We start from the raw sequence: 20,556 nt of genomic DNA, 5'->3' as shown, positions 1-20,556 counted from the left end.
TGTTGCTTACGGCCCAAATAATTCCTGCTCCACCTTATCAACGAGATCAGAGTCCCACCACGCCCAGCAAAACACAAATCTAAATGAACACCAACACAGAATCACCGAATCATTAAGATTGGAAAAGACCTCTAAGATCATCTAGTCCAACCATCCCCCTGCCACCAACGTTGCTCATTAAACCGTGTCCTTAAGAAATGGTAATTTACCCTGGGGTAGCTTCCTGAGAGAAGCTACAGCCCGCTACTTACTGCCCAGCTCCCATTCAAAAGAGAAACCATTTAAATAAAGGACGAAACATGAACATGATGTTTCCCAGGGTGAGCAGCTCTGCTCAGAACGTCACAAGGCACAGGTACTGCTGCTGACAAGAAGCGTGGTCTGGAGTATTCTGAACTGAAGTTTCAAGGCAAGAAAACTCAAACTCAGCAGCTGCTGCCGCAGTGTAACAACTGGCAAGGCAGTCCTTTTTTTCCTTCTATTTTTAGTTCTTCTGTGATACTGTACATACTGCTGCCATGACAACTGAACATTTTTGGCCCATCTGTATGGTGACACAGTGGATGTATACATCTGCTCATGAATCTTGTTTTTTAAAAGACAGATAGTATTTTCCCAACTTCTGTACGTTTTTAAACCTCTCTTCAGAATGAGGCATAATATTGCGGCTTCTCAAAAACAGTGGCCTATAAATCACACCACACAGGCAGTGCATTGCCCAGGATACACTCCAGCATCACTTATTGCCACCACAAATGAAAAAGTCAAACCTGAGGCTGGTGACAAGGGCCGAGAAACATATTCCCTCTCCTTGTTGCCTTTGCTTATCATCGTTAGCAATATAACCACTGTCTGATTAGAAACACAAAGACATATTCACAGAAAAAAAAAACAAAACACCATAGCCTAAATGATTAAGGACAGGGAAAGCTATTTTACTGCAATGTAGTTTCATAACTCTTTAAAGTATTCGTAAGGTTTTCCAACTCAAGGCTCCCACATCTCTGAAACACATAATTCAATAAATAAATAAACTTTGGAGACATCAAGAAACTCAACCAAGGCTGCAGCATTCCTCATCCATGGGTTTGCCTTGTCCCAGGATACTTCAATTAAATCAAAGCTTCTCTTCTGCACTACCAAGCCCTGGCTCTTCAGCCAGGCCATGCTGTGACATGAGGACATGGGATAACTTCCAACCATGATAAGCAATATGCTGAAATCTTTAAGAAGGTCCCCAACCCTGTGCTTCAATTCCAAATTGCTGAAAAACTAGGGGGAACCAAAAAATGACTCTGCATTGAAGCACTGCTTCAAATCAGCAGGATTTTTTTACGGGGAATAATTTGACATTTAGATTGACAAGGAAAGGAGACTCTCACTTTACACTGAAGTGAAGCAAAAAGAAAACTGCTGAAAAAAATAAAAAAAAATTAAAAAAAAAAACAACTAAAACAGAGAAAGCCAAGCAACATGTGTAAGAAAGGAGTGGTCTGCAGCTCTGTCTGCAGGGCTCATGTGGACATCTCTGCCCTGGTCCCCACTCCCTGTGTGACCGAAGTCAATATAGTGATGAAAAGTGAGCCAAAAAAAAAAAAAAAAAAGAGAGAGAGAAACATGAAGCATCTTTCCTTGAAAGTACTACTGTCTTTTAAGCCACATAACACAGAAAAGGTTTTGGCAAGCCCCTGAAACTATGCTAGACTCATTCTTTCAGCACATTCTCGAGCCAAAACATTCCATGCTGCCGGCACTGCTGAACTGCTCCCCTTTCGTGCTGCCTCGCACCGCCTGGCCCGAAGCCCAGCATCAGGAATGAGTTGATCAGGTTAATTCCTGTCACCCCTCTGGTGAGCCTTGTGCTGTATTTAAAACAAGGACACCAAGGGTTTCTCACTGACATGGTAATCACTCTGAGAACACAGCACTGAAGGTTAGGTAGTAGCTGCCAAAACTATTTATTTAAGTAAATCAAAGAGAGGAATGGAGCTCCCAGTGTGCATCACCCTCACCACTGCTTTCCTGCTCATATTGAGCACTTAAAACCAAAGCATAGGGAAGAGGCAGCTCATTTTAGGGCATCCACATGCTGCCCCACAGAATCATAAAATCAACCATAGAATCATTAAGTTTAGAAAGGACCTCTGAGATCCTCTAGTCCAACCATCAACCCACCTCCACCATGCCCGCTAACCTTGACCCTCAGTACCACATCTTCACAGTTCTTAAACATCCCCAGGGACAGTGACTCCATCACCTCCCTGGGCAGCCTGTGCCAAAGCCTAACTACTCTTTTGGAAAAGAAATACCTCCTGATATCCAACCTGAACCTTCCCTGTCAGAACTTAAGGCCATTCCCTCTCATCCTATTGTTGTTATCTGCGAAAAGAGGCCGACCCCCACCTCACCACAACCTTTCAGGGCATGGTAGAGAGTGATAAGTTCTCCCCTGAGCCTCCCTTTCTCCTGACTGAACAATCGCAGTTCCCTCAGCTGCTCCCCTTAACACTTGTACTCCAGACCCTTCATAGCTTTGTTGCTTTAGGCTGATGTTCAGGGTCTGGTGTCCAGCCACACAGGTCTCCTGGTACCCTTCCCATCTGTTTACATGGGTTCGTAGTGATAGGACGAGGGCAAATGGTTTTAAACTAAGACAGGAGATTTAGTTTAGATGTTAGGAGGAAGTTTTTCACTCAGAGTGTGGTGACACACTGGATTGTGGATGCCCCATCCCTGGAGGCATCGAAGGCAAGGCTCTGGGCAGCCTGGTCTGGTGGTTGGCGACCCTGCCCACAGCAGGAGGGGTTGAAATTAGACAATCTTTGGAGTCCTTTTCAACCCAGGCCATTCTACGATCTGGGGACAGAAGTCATCACAAATCTTCCCTTTCTGCTTAGTACTGAAGTCATATCTCATTTATCACATCAGAGAAGGTATGACCTCTCAGGAACACCCAAGCAGATGAAGCACTGCAGCCACAGCAGTCAGGGAACAACAGCAAGGATTCACTTCCCATGATACTGAAATTAATCTTCCCTTTTGTTTTCACTGTGCATTGAATTGAGCCACATTTTGGAGTATCATTCAAGCCCAGAAGGCTGAAAGAGAAGGTTGAGCAGCCTGACTGTGGGGCTGTTGACTATGCCCAGTGCAGTCAATATAACGTTTCCACAGTTAATTATTTGGAATAAATGTACTAGCTTATGTAGGTCACTGAGATGCTACAGTTTTCCTTGGAGAATAAAATGGGAAAGATGTGAATCCTGAAGGGACTTCTCCTTTAACACCCTTCAACTTCAAATAGCAAGTGACTGTATTTATGCAGTGCACTTTGCTCTGTGTTTCCATCAAAATCACTCGTAGCATTTTTAAGCCATTAATCATGCGAGCATCATAACTAGCACAAAAATGCCTTTGACAATGTGATGATCATTAGACTTATTGCACAGACAGGTAAAGTGAGGCATGAAAAGGTTAGCTGCGCTGCCAGAGGGATTTTGTATCTTCTGTAACATACAGTAAGCAGCTTTAGCCATCTGATATCTGCTCGTACTTGTGATATCAGCTCCAGGCTCAGGGGTCCGGGCCATAACTACAACGGAGCAAATAGCCATCCTAATCAGCTAACACACCAAATCCCATCTTAGCACACATCCTGCTAGCTCATTCAGTACAGCTACTTCCACATCAAAGCCTGGACAAGGCAGCAGCTCTGACCATATTATTTCCACACTATTCCTTCAATCTGCTTAAATTCAATGCTCATTTATCTGAAAAACTTCCCATTGAACATCTACAGATTGAATTATATATTTCCTATATGGACAAAACGTGATTATTTATCTTGGTTTGAATTTCAGTGACGAGAGTTACTGCCCTGTATTCTCCTTGCATGGATGCTCTCAAACCCACAGGGTCTCAGTTATGCTAATCCAGCATAAGACCACAGAGCCACCAAAAGGGCAACCCATCCCTGAACTCTGTAGCTTATCTTCCTTCTCTACTTCCATAAAAATGCCCAATGTTTGTATGGCCCACAAATTTGACCAGAAAACTGCTTCTCTCACTTTTCTCCAACGAGGATGAGTACTCTGATTGTTTTCTCTAGGTCCTCAGCAGATACATGCCAGGTTAAAGGGAGCTGGGAATCACAGCCTCACTTTACTGCAAAAATGAGATTCTTCAACTATAATAAAGTTAATCCAGAAAAAGCTGTTTTTTTCTGTGTAGATTTAGGAACTACAGTGGAGAAGAAACTGGACTCAATGATCCTTATGGGAGCCTTCCAACTCAGGACATTCTATTATTCTATGATTCCTGGATACATCTGAGCAGGGAAAGGGAATCACGGCTCCCATGCCAGAGGTTCCCATTCCCTGTGGGCACTCTCCAGGATAGCCTGAAACTTCTCATCAGAGTGGACTGGATCACACCTGGCATAGTACAGCAGCTCAGTTCCCCTCCCTGCAAGCACCCAGATAATTCTGACCACACTCAGTGTCTAGACAGAGCTTCCAACCAGTGTCAGAGAGGTTTTAATTTGTGGGTATGGTCAAAGAGAAGCAGATTTTCTGAGAATTAGATGGATTTTATCTTTGCCAGTGACAGATTAATGTTCATTATGAGAGATTAAACAATTAAAGGAAATCCCCATGAAATAGCTGTGCTATTAACAATATAGAAGTTCAGTACTTAGCCATTCAGGAATGGCTGCAGTTTGTGACCTCTATCAACAGAATGTTTGTTTTTTTTTTACTTCAGCATCAACAAATTCAAACTTCATGGAATCAGAGAATCATATCTGAGTTGGAAGGGACCCTTAAAGGCCATCAAGTGAAACCCCCTGCAACAAACAGGGACATCTACAGCTCCATCAGGTGCTCAGAGCCTCATCCAGCCTGACCTTGAGTGTCTCCAGGGATGGAGCATCCACCACCTCTCTGGACAACCTGTGCCAGTATTTCAGTAAATGCTTCATTATAGCTTGCAGTTCAGGTATTACCTTCCACATTTAGCACAAAGCAGAACTGCTTTTTGGCAATTAATAGATGGTGAGGGGTAAACTCTAGTGTTAACAGTCCTAAACTCATTAGGTCTCACTAATTAAACAGATTTTGTCATTTACCCCTTGGACAGCACAGCTAAATGCCCATTCTCTTCCTTCCTCATGAACAGTCCTGATCTTGTCTCTAATCAGTCATAAAGCATACTGAGTTGGAAGGGCCCCGTAATGATAATTAAGACCAACCTCACACCCAAATGTCCCTGTGGGTGCTCTCTTCCTCTCTGATCATTTTTCTTTCTCCAGATGGATGCTTTGCACCTCAGGAGTTGCTTGCTGCCCATGCCAAACCACACACTGCTCAAAAGAAGGTCTCTTGATAAAGGCAAACACACTGTGACACAAAGGATCTGCATTCTCATAAAGAGCTCCAGATCTCATTAGCAAATGGCTAACCCAGCCATAGGTCTCATTCAGTGCTGAGCCCAGGGCTCCTGACACCCTCTGACCACATCTGGTTGCTGGTGCACACAGCTATCAGTGCTTTCCCTCACAGCAATACGTAAGGTTATGGTCCCAGAGGGAACTGCCTTAATCATGGAGTTGGACTGCGATCTGTCATCACCTCAGAGTTACTGCCTAATGATAATTAAGCAAGGTTAAAAAACAAACACTAAGAGAGGCAATTAGAAGTAGCACAGGGCAGATCAGTTTGTCCTTGCAGAGCATCTCAAGAAGAAAGAAAAAAATCCACTCATTTTAACACCAGCTCCAGGATCCTGTGTAGCATCAGACAGGTGGTCTTGTATGGCAAGACACAGTGGGACTCAGAAAAATCCACCCCACTGTACGCTGTGGTAAAGTACCACTCCATAACAAAGATGCTGAACACCCCAAGTTTCTGCTGTTGTAATGAATTTCTACACTGTCATTCCCAACCCCCCTCAAAGAATCAAACTATTAACTTATCTGCACCTCTCACACCCTATCACTAAAATGGGAAACTACATAAACATTGCACATCAAAGAGCTTCCTTCATTAAAATGTGAAAAATAATTTGTGTACTTTAGATGAAAGGTATTTGGGGACTGTGAAGTATCCTGGCAAATTTAATTAAACTCCATAGTTATTCTCTCATAAAAAAATAAAGCTTTTGGGGAAAAAAGTTATTAAAAATTTAACGGATTCGTAGTGAGGGTTTGGTTTGTTCTTTTTCACAAAATCTCACCTTATAAACTGAAGCAGTGGTGAGAAGCAAAACTATTTTTAACAATCTGTGTGCTGAGTTACATTTCCAGAACACTAATTATCAGCAAAACTTTCAAATGAAATAAGGGGAAAAATGCCCAAATAAATAGGCATGTAAGTCATTTGGGGTTGCAATGATCTGCAAATCAGAAACAAATCTGCTGTGCATATTTTGATAAAACTGAAAAAAAAACCACAAATGCTTCGATCGTGAAAAAAGGACCAATCTAGCCCTCACATTGTGGAAACAGATGGCTGTTTAAAACCACATACATTCAGATTATTCTCAGGCCAAGGTAAACACTTCTTAATAATTAGTCTTCCCATAAGTTAGAAGTAGGAGAGTTTAATTTTGTTCCTTACAGACACTAGGATGATTATTCATCAGTGTTAATGGCCACATGTATGCAGACACCCACATTTTGCCTTGGATAGAATTTCTGTCTCTAAATAAAAAAAATCTCATTAATTCACCTCAATTTCTCACCAGCCACCCATCGGGCTGCATCTGCCATCACTGCCTGTGGTGCTGATGATCCGGACTCCCATCCCAAGCCCTGTGCACAGCTCCTTTTGCCACTTTTTGGCTTGGGCTGCTGACTGGGAATCTTCCAGTGTCTACAAACCTGTGTTTCTCAAGATGATCTTCTGTATAGGAAGCTCATGTTGATAACCAAAATCTGGTATTTTCACTGGAATAGGCAGCCACCCACTCAGTCCCTAGATGCAAATCTCTATACCTCTTACTCCAGAGCTGAATAGAGAATCACTGAATGTTTTAGGAAGGAAGGTCATCTAGTTCTAACCCCCTGCTATAGGCAGGGACACCTCCCACTAGACCAGGTTGCCAATGTGTCTCAAGTTTGTCATTTGAGAGAACTGTCAATCACACCCATAACATGAGAAAATTTTGCTTAACTACAAAAAGAAAATGCCATTAATGTAACTGAAAAGCATTATCTATGAGAAGAAATTTTAGGGGTTGCATCCAACAGAGCATGCAGCTGCACAGCCCACATTCCTGCCCCGTATTCAGCAGAACACCGGCAGCAGCACAGAATCATCAGGTTCATGTCAATGGACAACTCAAGTTTGAGAAACACAAAGACTCGTTAGTGCGAATGCCTAATGAAAACCAACTGCAATGAAAGCTCCCCACCCACATACACAGAGTTTGGCTTTCTCTCAGCTATTTCTTACTGGCAACACTTCAATGCTAATAAGACACCATAAGTGTATAAAACGTAATAAAGATGTTTACATTAAACAGCAGACTACAGATTAAAAGAATCTGCTCTGTGAGCTGTAGGAGCCCATCTCCACACATCCATTTTCAGGTAGGCCTGTATGTACATAGAGATATTCAAGGGAGGAAGGACTTCTCAAAAAAAAAATTACCTTACTGACAAGGATCTAACAAGTTCCAAGTCATGAATGCTGAAATAGCCAAACTCAGTCTCGAAATGTGACACAGTTTTTAATCAGAGAGAGCAATGAAAAACTGGAAGAGCTTTCCAAGCCAGTGCCTGGTTCACCACTACTTGCAGTCCTTGGAGAGAGAACAACTTTGCACAAAGCATGCTTTAAGACAGCTTCCAGGGTAAATTCTGGACACTACATATGTACTGAAGTAAGGAAAGAAATATACACTTAAGGTTTTTTATCAGTCCAGTGTTACCACCTGTCTGTGCCACCAAACAATCCCCAAAATTTCCTCACCAACTCTGTCCAATTTTATTGCTTCCTAAAAAGCCACGCAACCTGCCACATGGGTCTGATGGGAATTGTGTCCTCAATACTACTGGCCACCAGAGAATCATCTTCCTTGGTCTTGTGTCAGTGAAGAATTAGGCAGCACAGTGAAATGGTTACATGTAATCTCAGACACTGCAATAACATCCATCTTCCTCCTCCTCAGTACATCACATGAGGACTGGACTGCCTGCATTGCCCTCAACGAACTCATGAACAGGCACCTTTGCATCAACAACATCACTTTCTGCAGCTATGGACTTCCACTGGTGCCTTGGAAGATACAAAATGCTTTTTCCTTCCCCGAAGTGTACCTTTTTCTCTCAGTTACAAGGAATCACTCACATGTGAAGGCAGATCATGGTCAGAAGTGATGCCACAATAAGGCTGGTGCTCAGATGCTTAGATTGAATGGTAGACACAGGGAGGAAATATTCTGTCTGAGAGTGGGTGGCTTGGTCCCATGGCTTTACACAGCTGCACCTGGGTGTAACTCAAGGGATTGTGATGCACAGGATAATGCAGGGGTCACTTCGGAGCAAAAAGCTAAGTGACAGAATAACAGAAAAGAATGGCACAAATACTCTTGGAAACAAATCTCAAGCAAGATAAAAGTAGAAGCTAGGAGGAAATAAAAACTGTGTCTTTCTTTATTAATAAATAAATTGTCTAGGTGGAGGTAACCCTTCCTACAGGCAGGGAGTTGGAGCTAGATGATCTTAAAGGTCCCTTCCAACCCAAACCATTCTATGACTCTGAATTACTCAGATATTGAGAAGTATCCTATTATCAGGAGCATCCTTACTAACAAAGAAGGTTCTCCAAACACTTTCCAAAGAAGGAAAACCACACAAGCAACAGCTAACTATGAAAGCTGTATATCATGAGCTGTTTCAGGGGGTAGAAAGCCAAGAGGGCTGAACAGCTTGAATGGAACAATTCTGCATGGCTGGTCTCACTTAGGAAACTTTCAAAATATGTCAAAGTGATATAAAGGACTCTTTAAAATAAATATTTTTGTAAGCTGAGGCATTATTTTAGGGTTGGTATTGTTAAACAAAACTTTAAACATTCACTCCGCTGAAACCACGACTGGCCTTGTTCCTTTACCAATTTATAGCTACAAGTGATGGAGAAATTATAAATACACAAATGCAGACACTTCTCCACCACGACTAATTTTAAAGAAAAAGAGAAGTGTTAACAATTACTTTCCTAAAATTGGATACCATACATGATGGGAAGATTGCCCTATTAAAAGTTGCCAGAGATAACTCACGAGTAACGATAACACATTACAGCAGACTCCAAAATAGCTGCTCCTAGGAATGCTTTGCTTGTGCATAACACAGACAGAGGCCGACAGATGAAATTTTGGCTGGAGTTGCAACCTGGCACTCTCCTTCCCATAGAGAACCATGAAGGAGAGCTGGCTCAGCATCAACCAGCGCCAGTCCTAGGGGACAGCTGCAAGAAATCTTGCAAGCATCCTCATCCTCCCTTCCTGAGCCAGCACACAGCAGCACCCACTGGCTCTTCTCAGCCTAAAGTTACTCTTAAAACTGCTTTTTAAAGCCTCTGCTAATTAAACGGCTCAGCAATGCTTACCCTCAGTGGTTAATTTTGCCTACACTCACCAGGAAAATGAACAACATCTGTAACACTAATACTTCAAAACTCCACAGTGAGTTCAAGCCTATGAGTGAGCCTTCACAGATTTAGTCACCAGCTCTTACATGCTTTGCTAAAATTAAACAAGTCAGGGAAAAAGAAAGCGCATATCACAAACCATTTTCATTTTTACTTGATTCTGTTTCAAGGAAACACTAGTAATGGTCCCACATAAATATTTATCAGACCACTCAGATTGTAATAAATGGAAGTATCCTTCAACTTGCACACACAATAACTGAAAACTGTTTTAGAAGACAGCAACAATATGGAAGGAGTCTGAAGAAATACATGTATCCCCTTCTGCCAGACAGATGTAACAGAGCTGGCAGGTCTGTTTTATTGTAAACTATATAGTCTAGTGTTTCTTGTTTCCATTATTAGTCGTTTGAAGCCATGATTAGGGTTTTCCAACACCAACTGGCTTCTTTTTGGACTCTGGTAACAGTTTGTCAGTAATTTCAATCACTCCTGAGGCACCTTAAGAGGTCTCAAAATACACCAGACTGCTACACTTGGCAATGTAAACCCACGGAATTTATAATAATTTGAAATTCACCTCCATTTAACATCATCTTTAAGATTTCAGTACTGCAAAAGACAGGCCTGGCTTACTCATTGGAATTTGTCAGGACTGAAAGCACCTAATGATAACAAGTTATCAGGGCCATCTTCCAGCTTGCCTTCTTATTAGTGGGGGATGTGCATGGGTGCAAATGACTGACATCTAATGCCAAATTTTCAAGTCTCAATAAAAATCAGTGGACTCAAGTTCCTGAATAACCTTAGAAAATGGATTTACAAAGTTTGAAAAGTGCTATTTAAATCCATGGTTATGGGCTTGGCTTTGTAAGGCAATCAAATATCCCGTATTTATTTAATACAGCTATTTTTTTCTACGCATCACATTTCAATGCAATTTGAGATGTCACAGTGCTTCCTTGAGAAGCAGCAGAAGATGGTGGCTTCAGTTTTCCTGCCCAAGCACTGGAGTTAGTCATTACCTGCATCCTGGGGCATTGTCACACCAAGTCTACCAAGCCTACAGAAGTCCCAGCAGCAGAAGATGCTGAATGTGTTTCATCTTTCTGCTCAGCTCATTCCCTTTCTATTACTAGTACAACCACAAGTAAAGTAGGGGTAAATATAGAAACTCTTCCAGTGCCAGGCTGTTACATCAACTGCGTAAGGAGTAAAAACACATGCCAGACTAAAAAGTGTAGCTGGAGTACAAAACGCTCTTTAGCTGAACCACAAATAATGAAAAAAATGAGGAGGATGTCAGCATTTGGGCAAGAAGTGACCTCATCTAACTCAACTTCTCTAGAAGTCAGACAATAGTGCTAGTTACCAATGTCCCTGCTAAGCTAGGACAGAAATACTGCTGGCTTCCACCAAGGCAGGTGGCATCAAATGCCCATGTGCATTTGCTGAAGTCCTCGTGAACTCCTGAGACAGAAATAATGTACCACTTTGCTGTGGTTTTAGCACTGCAAATGTGTACGTATGAGAGTAGAGAAAATCCAGCATTTTAAGATGGCAGCCGAGAACTTCAGACAGAAACCACTTCTGAAAGACAAATTGTATCTGTCAGAGTTACCATTAGGATGAAAGCTCAGAGCATGCTGACATCTCAAAAAGCCTTTAACGGACCTTTTAACAGATAATTTAGACTGAATATAAGGATTTTTTTTTTTACAATAAGAAGAGTGAAGCACTGGCACAGGTTGCCCAGAGATGTGGTTAATGCCCCATCCCGGGAGACACTCAAGGTCAGGCTGGATGGGATTCTGAGCACCTGACTGAGCTGTGGGTGTCCATGTTCATTGCAGGGGGGGTGGATGAGGTGGCCTTTAAAGGTCTCTTCCAACTCCAACGGTTCTATTATTATATAATCTCTGGTCATTTCACGTTACAACACTCTGGAAGGAAGAGGATTTTTACACAATTATTTTCTAAGGAACTGCAATTAACAGGCTGGTGGGTAGTGTGGAGAAGTACACCCAGTGAGGAGTGGTATCAGGGATGAAGAAAAGCCTCAAGGTTCTCCATAGCCATGAGCTGTGTAGGGAAAAAGTTAACCACCCACACTAGACAACAAGAACAAAGAACGAGATTTTGTTGGTTTTCTGCAGATGGAAAAGAGGCAGAGTCCAGCTCTGTCTGTAGATGATCACAGTTCATTATGTACATTACATCTCAAGTCCAAGAGAAAAGAGAATTAAAGACAAGTGGTTCTGAAAGGAAAACAGAGGGAAAAACGGAATCCACAAGTGGAGAGATCACACTGCACACCTCTGAGTGTAGAGGATACCTAAAATGGCAAGCTTGTGACATTTATCCAAGAGACGATGAATAGGCCGATGAAGACAGAAAATCAATGAGTTTGAACTGTACACCTAGGCTGACAACAAACTGAATGCCTGCTGAGGCAGGAAACAATAAAGAGAGTTCTAAGAGAAAAAAAAAAACAACACTTTTTTCCCCTCTTTTTTTCTTTTTGCTATGACTCATGAGTTGTTTTGTAAATTCAAGAATCATACAGTCTGCTGGCTAAATAGCTAGTGTGAAACTGGGGTTAGAGTTGGAGGAGGTCAGGAAGTGTTGCCCTCTACAGCAGAAGAGTTTCTGTTGACTTACAGATTACGGCTTCGCCTTCTCACAGAGGATATTAAAATAAATCCATAGAAACAAAGTGGGAAGTTACTTATGAGGCTGTGAGACCAAATATACCTAAAATGTCACTTATGAACTGAAGTATTTAACAACAAATGCTGTAATGCAACAGCAACAATCCTCAAAAGTGGTTTTCCATGGCGCAAGAAGAGCCATACTGTGTGACAAAAATCCCCATCCCATCACAATGGCCCATACCCTACCAAACTGCAACAACTTCAGATTTTGCACATGAACCCTTTGCAGAATTACCCATACAGGGCAACGTGGGCTAATCCTGAGCCTACTCACCATGGACCACAGGCTCAGACCTGAAAGTAGAGCTGCAAAAAGCACCTGCCCCAGCAGCCCGGTCAAGCTCAACTGGAGTTAAATGTACCTATATATACTGTATCCATCTAGAGAGGAACAAAGCCATCATGCCAAGAAGCACATGGCAGCATGGCACAGTAAGGATCCACCATGCAGTAAAGCTTGTCTTCAGGAATCTCCACAGCCTCTCTGGGTATCACCACACCCCAGGGAGCACAGCTGACACCACTATGCTGGAATATTGCAGAACAACAAAAATAATGAAAATAATGTACTCGAGCAGAATCCTGCTGAAAGCACAGACTTGCTTGGAGTCCAGCCTGCTTACATTTCAGGATGAATTTGGCCCAGTTTATATCCCAATGATTATAATGGATACTGCAGTCTTCTTTTCATTAAGGCAGTAGCCAAAAATATTGATTTGTTGTACTTCACGCTCCTGCTTACCTTCACAGATTTCAGGAGAGACGGTGCCTAAGCCAATAAGAGTCGGTCAGTTTTAAAGTGACAAATTAACTGCATTGAAAGTAAATAAACAGCTATCTCTTTGCAAATTAATTCAATATGTGACTTGAGCTCTTTTCTACATCTAGGAAGCTGATTCATCACTCAGCAGCATTTAAGCTGCCACTAGTTTAAGAGCAGAGTGTTAATGTTTTGTCCTGTTTGACACAGCAGGTCGAATTCTGCGCTCAAGTTACAAGAGCATGACTTGGAGTAGCTCCTGTATCCCCAAATCCTTCTCCCACACAAGCCGAGCTGCAGTCATGCATACAAGTGCTCTCTGAGTTGCTTTCAAGATGGCTTAAGATGTACTGAACAATTGGACAAAACAGATACAGAAAGGATCTAAAAGGGTATTGTGAACTAATGTGGTATGGAATATCTTCTGGAATGGCTGAGACAGCGTAGCTGATGGGATTGGCTCCTTTTCATGAAAAAACTACTGAAAGACAAGGATTTGCAACTTAGAAAGTTCTGCTTTGTTGCAATGTTTTGTTTTGTTTTTTGCTTTTGTGTTATTACTATTTATTGTTTTTTTACTTTCACAAACCGGATTTCTACCTGAAGAGAGGTTGTAGCGAGGTGGGGGTTGGCCTCTTCTCCCAAGTAACCAGCAATAGGACAAGAGGGAACAGCCTCAAGTTGCACCAGAGGAGATTCAGACTGGATGTTAGGAAAAATTTCTGCTCCAAAAGAGCAGTCAGGCACTGGAAGGGGCTGCACAGGGAGATCATGGAGTCACTGACACTGGAGGTGTTCAAGAAATGTTCAGACGTTGTACGGAGGGACACGGTTTAGTAGGAGATATTTGTGTTAGATGGAGGTTAGACTGGATGATCTTAGAAGTCTTTTCCAACCTTGGTGATTCTATGATGCTCTGATTTCAGTTCTAGGAACAAACTAACCCTGTTTCTGTCATCTCAACACATACTTTATGTTTTACTGAAAAGGGGCCCTAACTCAGTACTGGGTAGCACCCTTGGTAGGATAGACACAGGGCAGTAACGAGTTACTTTCTTAATGAACAACACATGCTAACTTATATTCCTCTTAGCCTATTTTCTTAACAGTTCCTTTCAGTTCAACAAATGTTGAATCCTGGGATTTTCAGAACAAAGCTAGAGCATTCAGACCAATCTCCCATTGCTTAGAACAGAACCCATTTAACTGAACTTCATGATACTCAATAATGTAGGCCAATATTTTCAAATGCAGGAGCTCAAGACTGAAATTCATGTTCAACTGCCTAAATAATGTTGCCCACATATGTTCCACTTCTATTAACATCTTATAGGTTGTGTGAGTTCTTAAAATTTCTGGTAATTATACGAGGTGTCCTCTTGACTTCTGACATTCAGCTTTAATGTTTCTGGACAGAAGACTTTGACTATTATCTGTACACAGTTGCAGCACAGAGGCTACAGCACAAATAGAACTAAAATATTTTTCACTGCTTATGTTCAGACAAGATCCACAGCATTTGTAATGTCGTCTGTTTTTCATAATGTTCAGTTTAGAAAGTTGTCATTTGATTAAACAGTTTGAATTTGTCAAAACATACATGTTAATCTTATGCTTTAATACCACATTCACAATTAAAAGCTTTAGGAAAAAAAAGACATACAAAGTCTGCTTAAACCACAGTAAACCCACAGACTCAACATATTTAGTATAACTGTTGATTAATATTGTCTAATTTCTTCATTTCTTCTAGTACCACAGCTGCACCATTGCTCTCAACAGCTATCAAACATTTAAACAGCCAACTCGTTAGCTGTTTTCTTATTGGATGGTCTTATATACTTGGTGTTTTCTACATTTTCCAACAGGATATGGTAGAAGTGAAGTTTAGTAGCTAAGAAATCTTCACTCTGTCAATAATACTGCCTCCAAGGAAAAGCTACCAAAGGCTGAGTATATCTTTCCTTGTATTCCTGCCTTTATACAAGGATGCCTACACTGACGAGGACCACATGCTACAGTAAAGCACATGATGCAGAATGGCATCTCATTCAACACTGCTAAGTTCCATTAAAAAATCATTCTCATCAATAACAAATAATAAAAATAAAAAAAAAATAGGATGAAGCAAGTCTTATTGCTTGCCTCTTCCTTCCTTTCATTGGATTTAGTGTTACATTCAAGGTCGTGAGTGTTGTGACTCTGTTGAGGTAACCTGAGCACTTTATAACAATCAACAGATAATACTGTGATGAAAAAGAGACCTTATGGAACTATCATTGCTTTTTAAATGGAGTCATCACACAGCTACTGAAAAGCAATGTCCATTATTTCCCACCCACAGAATGATGAATGTAAGTAGGTAATAAAATCACGTCACTGCTGTGCCTGGAACATTCCTATTTATAACGTTATCTTTCCTGTTAAGAAGACATTAATTTCTTGTTAAGGGTAGAAAATAATTATGCATAAGCTTTCCTTTTGCAAACATCTCTACGAAAGGAACATCTCTATGAAAGAAACAAAACTCACCAGTCTCTTCATCGATGCTGAATCTCCCTAGTCCACTGCCATCTCTGATGGAATACTGGATCTCCCCATCCCTTCCAGAGTCCTCATCTCGAGCAACAACTTGCAAAACACTTGTACCAATGCGGGAGTTTTCCTTTACAGATCCAACGACAGCAAAGTCAGGAAAATAGGGAGTATAGAGATTTTCATTAACATCCACCACTTCTACTTCCACAAAAGAAACAGAAGAGAGAGAAACTGGGCGTCCCTTGTCCTTGGCGCGCACAGTCAGGTTGTAGAACTGCTGCTTTTCATAATCAAGCTCTTTGCTCAAGCGGATAGCACCACTGGCTTTGTCTATCTCAAAACGCCCATTGTAATCATTCACCAGTGAGTATCGAACCTGACCTCCCAGGCCAAGATCTGGATCGTGGGTTTCCAACCAAGCTATGACAGTGCCAACTGGCAGGTCCTCAAGCACCTTCACGTTGTAACTGGATGGGATGAAAGCTGGAGAACAATCATTGACATCATCCAAAAACACCTTCAGAGGCACAACAGAAAACTGCTGATGGCCACTCTCTGCTTTGTCCCTAGCTTCAATTTTTAGAGTGTAGTTTGCTTTTGTTTCCCGATCTAGTTGATCAGCCACATACACCACTCCTGTGGAACTGTTGATGGCAAATTGCTGGGTGTCTGTCAGAACAGAGTAAGTTACTTCCCCGTTGGACCCAAGGTCTTTGTCTCTGGCTTCTACTTGGATAATTTCTGTACCAAGACTTGTACTTTCTAAAATGTTAACTGAGTAACTGTCCTGTAAAAAAACAGGTTTGTTATCATTTGCATCCCCTACAGTGACAGTCAACAGTCTCCACGCAGATTTCGGTGGCTTACCTAAATCATAAATTGTAATATTAAGGATATAGAGATCTGTTTTTTCACGGTCCAAGGGCATAAGAACCTGTAGTACACCTGTCTCTATGTCAATGTTGAAACAACTATCTGTATTACCATCAGAAATTGTATAAACTACTTTTCCATTAAAGCCTGAGTCTGCATCATAGGCTTTTATCCTCAAGATGGTGGCACCAACTGGCAGATCCTCCGAAACCATCACATCAGTTGGGAAGGCTTTGTCAAAATGTGGTGCCTGCCTGTTCACTGAATAGTAATCAAGAAAACCATCTTCCAAATTCAACTTCACATTTGCTTTTGCCTTTTTGAGCAATTTTTCTGCTAGCCTCTGTGCAACTCTTGTCTCTCTACAGCTAAATGTCTTTGACGACACTTTGCCATGAACTATTGAGATATTAACAGACATAGCATCAGCAAAGTTCTCTCCATCAGTGGCCGTTATTTTAAGGCCAAAGTTGCTGTTCTTTATGCCAGAATTAATTAGAGATTTTTTAAGTTGAAGGACACCAGAATCAGGATTTAAATAAAAAATGCCAAGCTCATTTCCAGAGATTATTTTGTACTTTACAAGCTCTAACTCATCTATGTCTATAGCAGAAACAGCAGTAATGTGACCACCAACGGGAAAGTCAGACGAAATCACTCCCTGGCATGCCACCTTTTCAAAGAGGGGTTTGTTATCATTCACATTGCCTATGTATATGGTAACATTCACCTCGCTTTCATGGCGGTAGGGAGAACCCCAATCGGAAGCCCTCACAATGAACCTGTAGCTTTCCGGTGAGGACTCAAAATCCAGTTCTTCAGATGTGCTGATGACACCTGTAAACTGATTTATTATAAATGGTAGTGAGTTCAGACTGGCAATGCTGTATGTTATGTACCCATTTTCTCCTCTGTCTTTATCGACTGCTGAAACTGCCAACACGCTAAACCCCACGGGGACACTTTCATTGACGAATGAGCTGTAGGAAGGCTGCTGGAATTCCGGAGTGTGATCATTGGCATCTTCTAACCTGATGGTAACATGTGCTTTTAAATCATCACCTTTGTTGGTATACACTTCTAACTCGTAGAGGTCCTTCTCAATGATTTTTAAGGAATGAGCAGTAGTAATGAGGCCTGTGATGGGATTGATCTTAAAATTCTCAGCACCCTCACTAGGAGATATTCTGTATTCTACACCCAGGGGCTCAGGCATCAGCTTAACGACTGCAACCACCACACCTGGAGGTGAAAATTCACTGATTGAAACATCATACGCTTCCTTTTCAAACTTCAAGGGGATACTTTCTTTCTTGGGACTAGCAATGTGGACCAGTTTGACTGCAGAAAATTTCTGAGGAGATCCTTTGTCTTTTGCCTGGAGAGTCAGGTTGTACCCGTAGGGGAAGCTGTCCCAGTCAATAGGCTTTCTTTCTTTGATTTTATACTCATTCATCCATTTGCCTTCTTTAATCAGAAAGAACTGCTCCAGCGGATCTCCAGCCACAATCGAAACAGATTCAATTTCTCCATTGGCTCCTTCATCTAGGTCGTCAATGTTAATGACTGCATAGGTAGGCTCCTTGTCTGATGGGAAGGGAATATGCGTTACGACACTTATTGTTGGAGCGTGTTCATTTACACGTTCAATGTGAACATAAAGCTTAGCCGTACTGCTTACACCATTATTTCCATAAAGCTTCATCCCACGGTCCACAGCCAATATCTCAAGATCATACCTGTTCTTTTCATCATAGTTTAACCGGCCACTTAAGGAGATAACGCCACTAGTAGGATGTACCGAGAAGAGATCAACTTTGCTTTTGAAATAATAATAAAATTCGCCATTAGACCCAATATCCGCATCTGTTGCAGTCACTTGTGCAATGCTAGTCCTTAATGGAGTGCTTTCTGCTATCGTGACAGAGTATGTGGTTGGTGAAAACAAAGGTCTTAGGTCATTCATATCCAAAACCTGGATGTTCACTTTCGTCCATGCTTCCAAGTCCTCTCCTCTGACAGACCCTTTCACTATCAATAAATAGTTGTCCTGGATTTCTCTGTTTAATATAGCAGAATTCCCACCTTTAGTCCTTATTCTCAGGAAGCAAAAGTCAGCAATGACAACTTCCTCTGCTTTAAAAAAGCCCTCATCATCGCCAGACACTATCCTGTACTTGATATCCCAAGAAAGGTCGGACAAGGTGATGCCCATTCTCGTTTGACTGTTGACGTAGGTCCTGGCTGCTGAATTCTCGTACACGGTCGCATTGTAAATGGAATGTGTGAAGTGAAAGCCAGGCGGTGCGGCTCCGTGTGCTACCTGGAGGAGGGAGGCCAGGAGCTCAGCAAGCAGAAGGGCAAGGCAAGGTGGAGGGGGCCGTGTGCCTGAGCAGTGGCCCATGTTCACCTCCATCACATCATCCTTTCAGCCTGTAAGAGGGAGAGAAAAAGAAAGGTCAGTGATTGAGAGGTAAAAACTGTCTTGAAAAAAGAACTAGTTACCACATATTTAGCCAAACAGAAAGGAAGAATGCTGTATGCACGCAAAAGCAATAATTTCTGCATTATATTTTTTGGGTATGTATATGCACAGTCATGCACACATACATAGAAATACATATATGCGTATTACACACCTTTTTAAGACAGAAGTCCCAATGGGATCTAACCACATCCATATATACATGTAGCCAGTACACAATAATAATCACAATGGAAAAAAAATAAAAGCAGACACACACTTGAATAAGTTCATATAATCACATTCTGAAATTATTGTTTATATTTACCAATAGTTTCAATTAAATTTAAACTCACTGCTTTTATAGCACACTGGAAGAGTCCATTTTAGACCCAAACGCTGGAAAGAATAGAATTCTCATTATCTATGTAGCACCTTGACAGCTGAAGCTATCAGGATTTATATGGGCAGTTAAAGATCACATAATGAAATCTGAGAAACCGTGAAAAAGTAGTACATAAAAATAAGAGCCAACCATTACTGATGCCTACAAAAAAAAATCAAAATTAAGGAAGAACAATGGCTATTTAAATGTAATTGCATACACATATGCATACGCATACATGTACCTAGATACTGAGAACAGAAAAAACACAATGAAGAACATAAAACTGCTCAGCAGAGTTTCCAGGTAAACACTCAGGTTAGTAAATGACACAGCTAGGTAGCACATCAGACTTAAGTCCACTCTTGCATATGCTCCTCAAGGTATCTGTAATTACCATCAGTACTATCTACCCAGTACATGTGGTAACATGCAGTATACGAGGAGAGAGTGGAACATTTTTCAACTGATAAACACTGAACATGTTCCACACAAGCTGCATTAGTTATTTGTCCCATGCTCATCCCAACCTAGGAAAAACTTTCTTCTCCAATCTACTGTCTACCCTGCTGTGAAGTGAGCCTGATGACATCCTTGCTTGGAGTGAATTCCTGCACCCAATTTCACACCATAAGCTCCAGGCCTAATTTGGCTAAATCAGACATGTGGCTTCATTACCAGCAGCCTGCCTTAATCCACACATGGTCCCATTTCTCCACCCTGAAGCAGCAAGAGCCCTTCCACTGGTTTCAAAAGGTGGATCATAAGCCTTACTATTGCACTGCAATCAATAAGCAGATGTTTGAAGAGGATTTGGAGATCCTCATACAACCCAACTGCATATTAGTCCCAGTGCCTCACTTGGGGTATCTATATTTCCAGATTATACAGAGACGGGGGAAGCAGAGTCTGGCAGAGATATCTGGAAGGTGCTTTGGAAGCTCTAGGTGAGGCTCCTGCTGATGGCTTTTCACTGAAAGGAAGGGAAAGGAGCCTGAGGAAACCTGTCGGATGCTTAAAGTGAGGCAGTGTGAATAAGCTCTTTTGTTACGAAGTACCTGCACTCACGAAAATCATAGAAACCAATTGCAAAAGGCAATTGTTAAAAGACCCACTGCACACGTGCTTGGTTCTCATTGTCATTTAAAAGCTGCTTGAAAATGCAGTTT

General features: G+C 41.6%; 1 protein-coding gene across 3 annotated transcripts in view; it reads right to left on the bottom strand.

Moving 5' to 3' along the window:
• Positions 1–18,954, bottom strand: part of FAT3 (FAT atypical cadherin 3) — a 313,352-nt gene extending 294,398 nt beyond the window's left edge. For all 3 annotated transcript variants that reach the window (XM_065729980.1, XM_065729981.1, XM_065729982.1), the window contains exon 1: positions 15,660–18,954. In XM_065729980.1, coding sequence (XP_065586052.1) covers positions 15,660–18,954 — 3,295 coding nt within the window. The remainder of the gene's footprint in view (positions 1–15,659) is intronic.
• Between the last annotated feature and the right edge of the window lie 1,602 nt (positions 18,955–20,556).

Source organism: Cyrtonyx montezumae, unplaced genomic scaffold, assembly GCF_038088225.1.
Source record: "Cyrtonyx montezumae isolate F1298 unplaced genomic scaffold, pur_monq_1.0 scaffold_12, whole genome shotgun sequence".
In the NCBI taxonomy this organism is placed as follows: Eukaryota; Metazoa; Chordata; class Aves; order Galliformes; family Odontophoridae; genus Cyrtonyx; species Cyrtonyx montezumae.
Note: the sequence above shows the minus strand (reverse complement) of the source record. Positions and strands in the feature narration are given on the sequence as shown.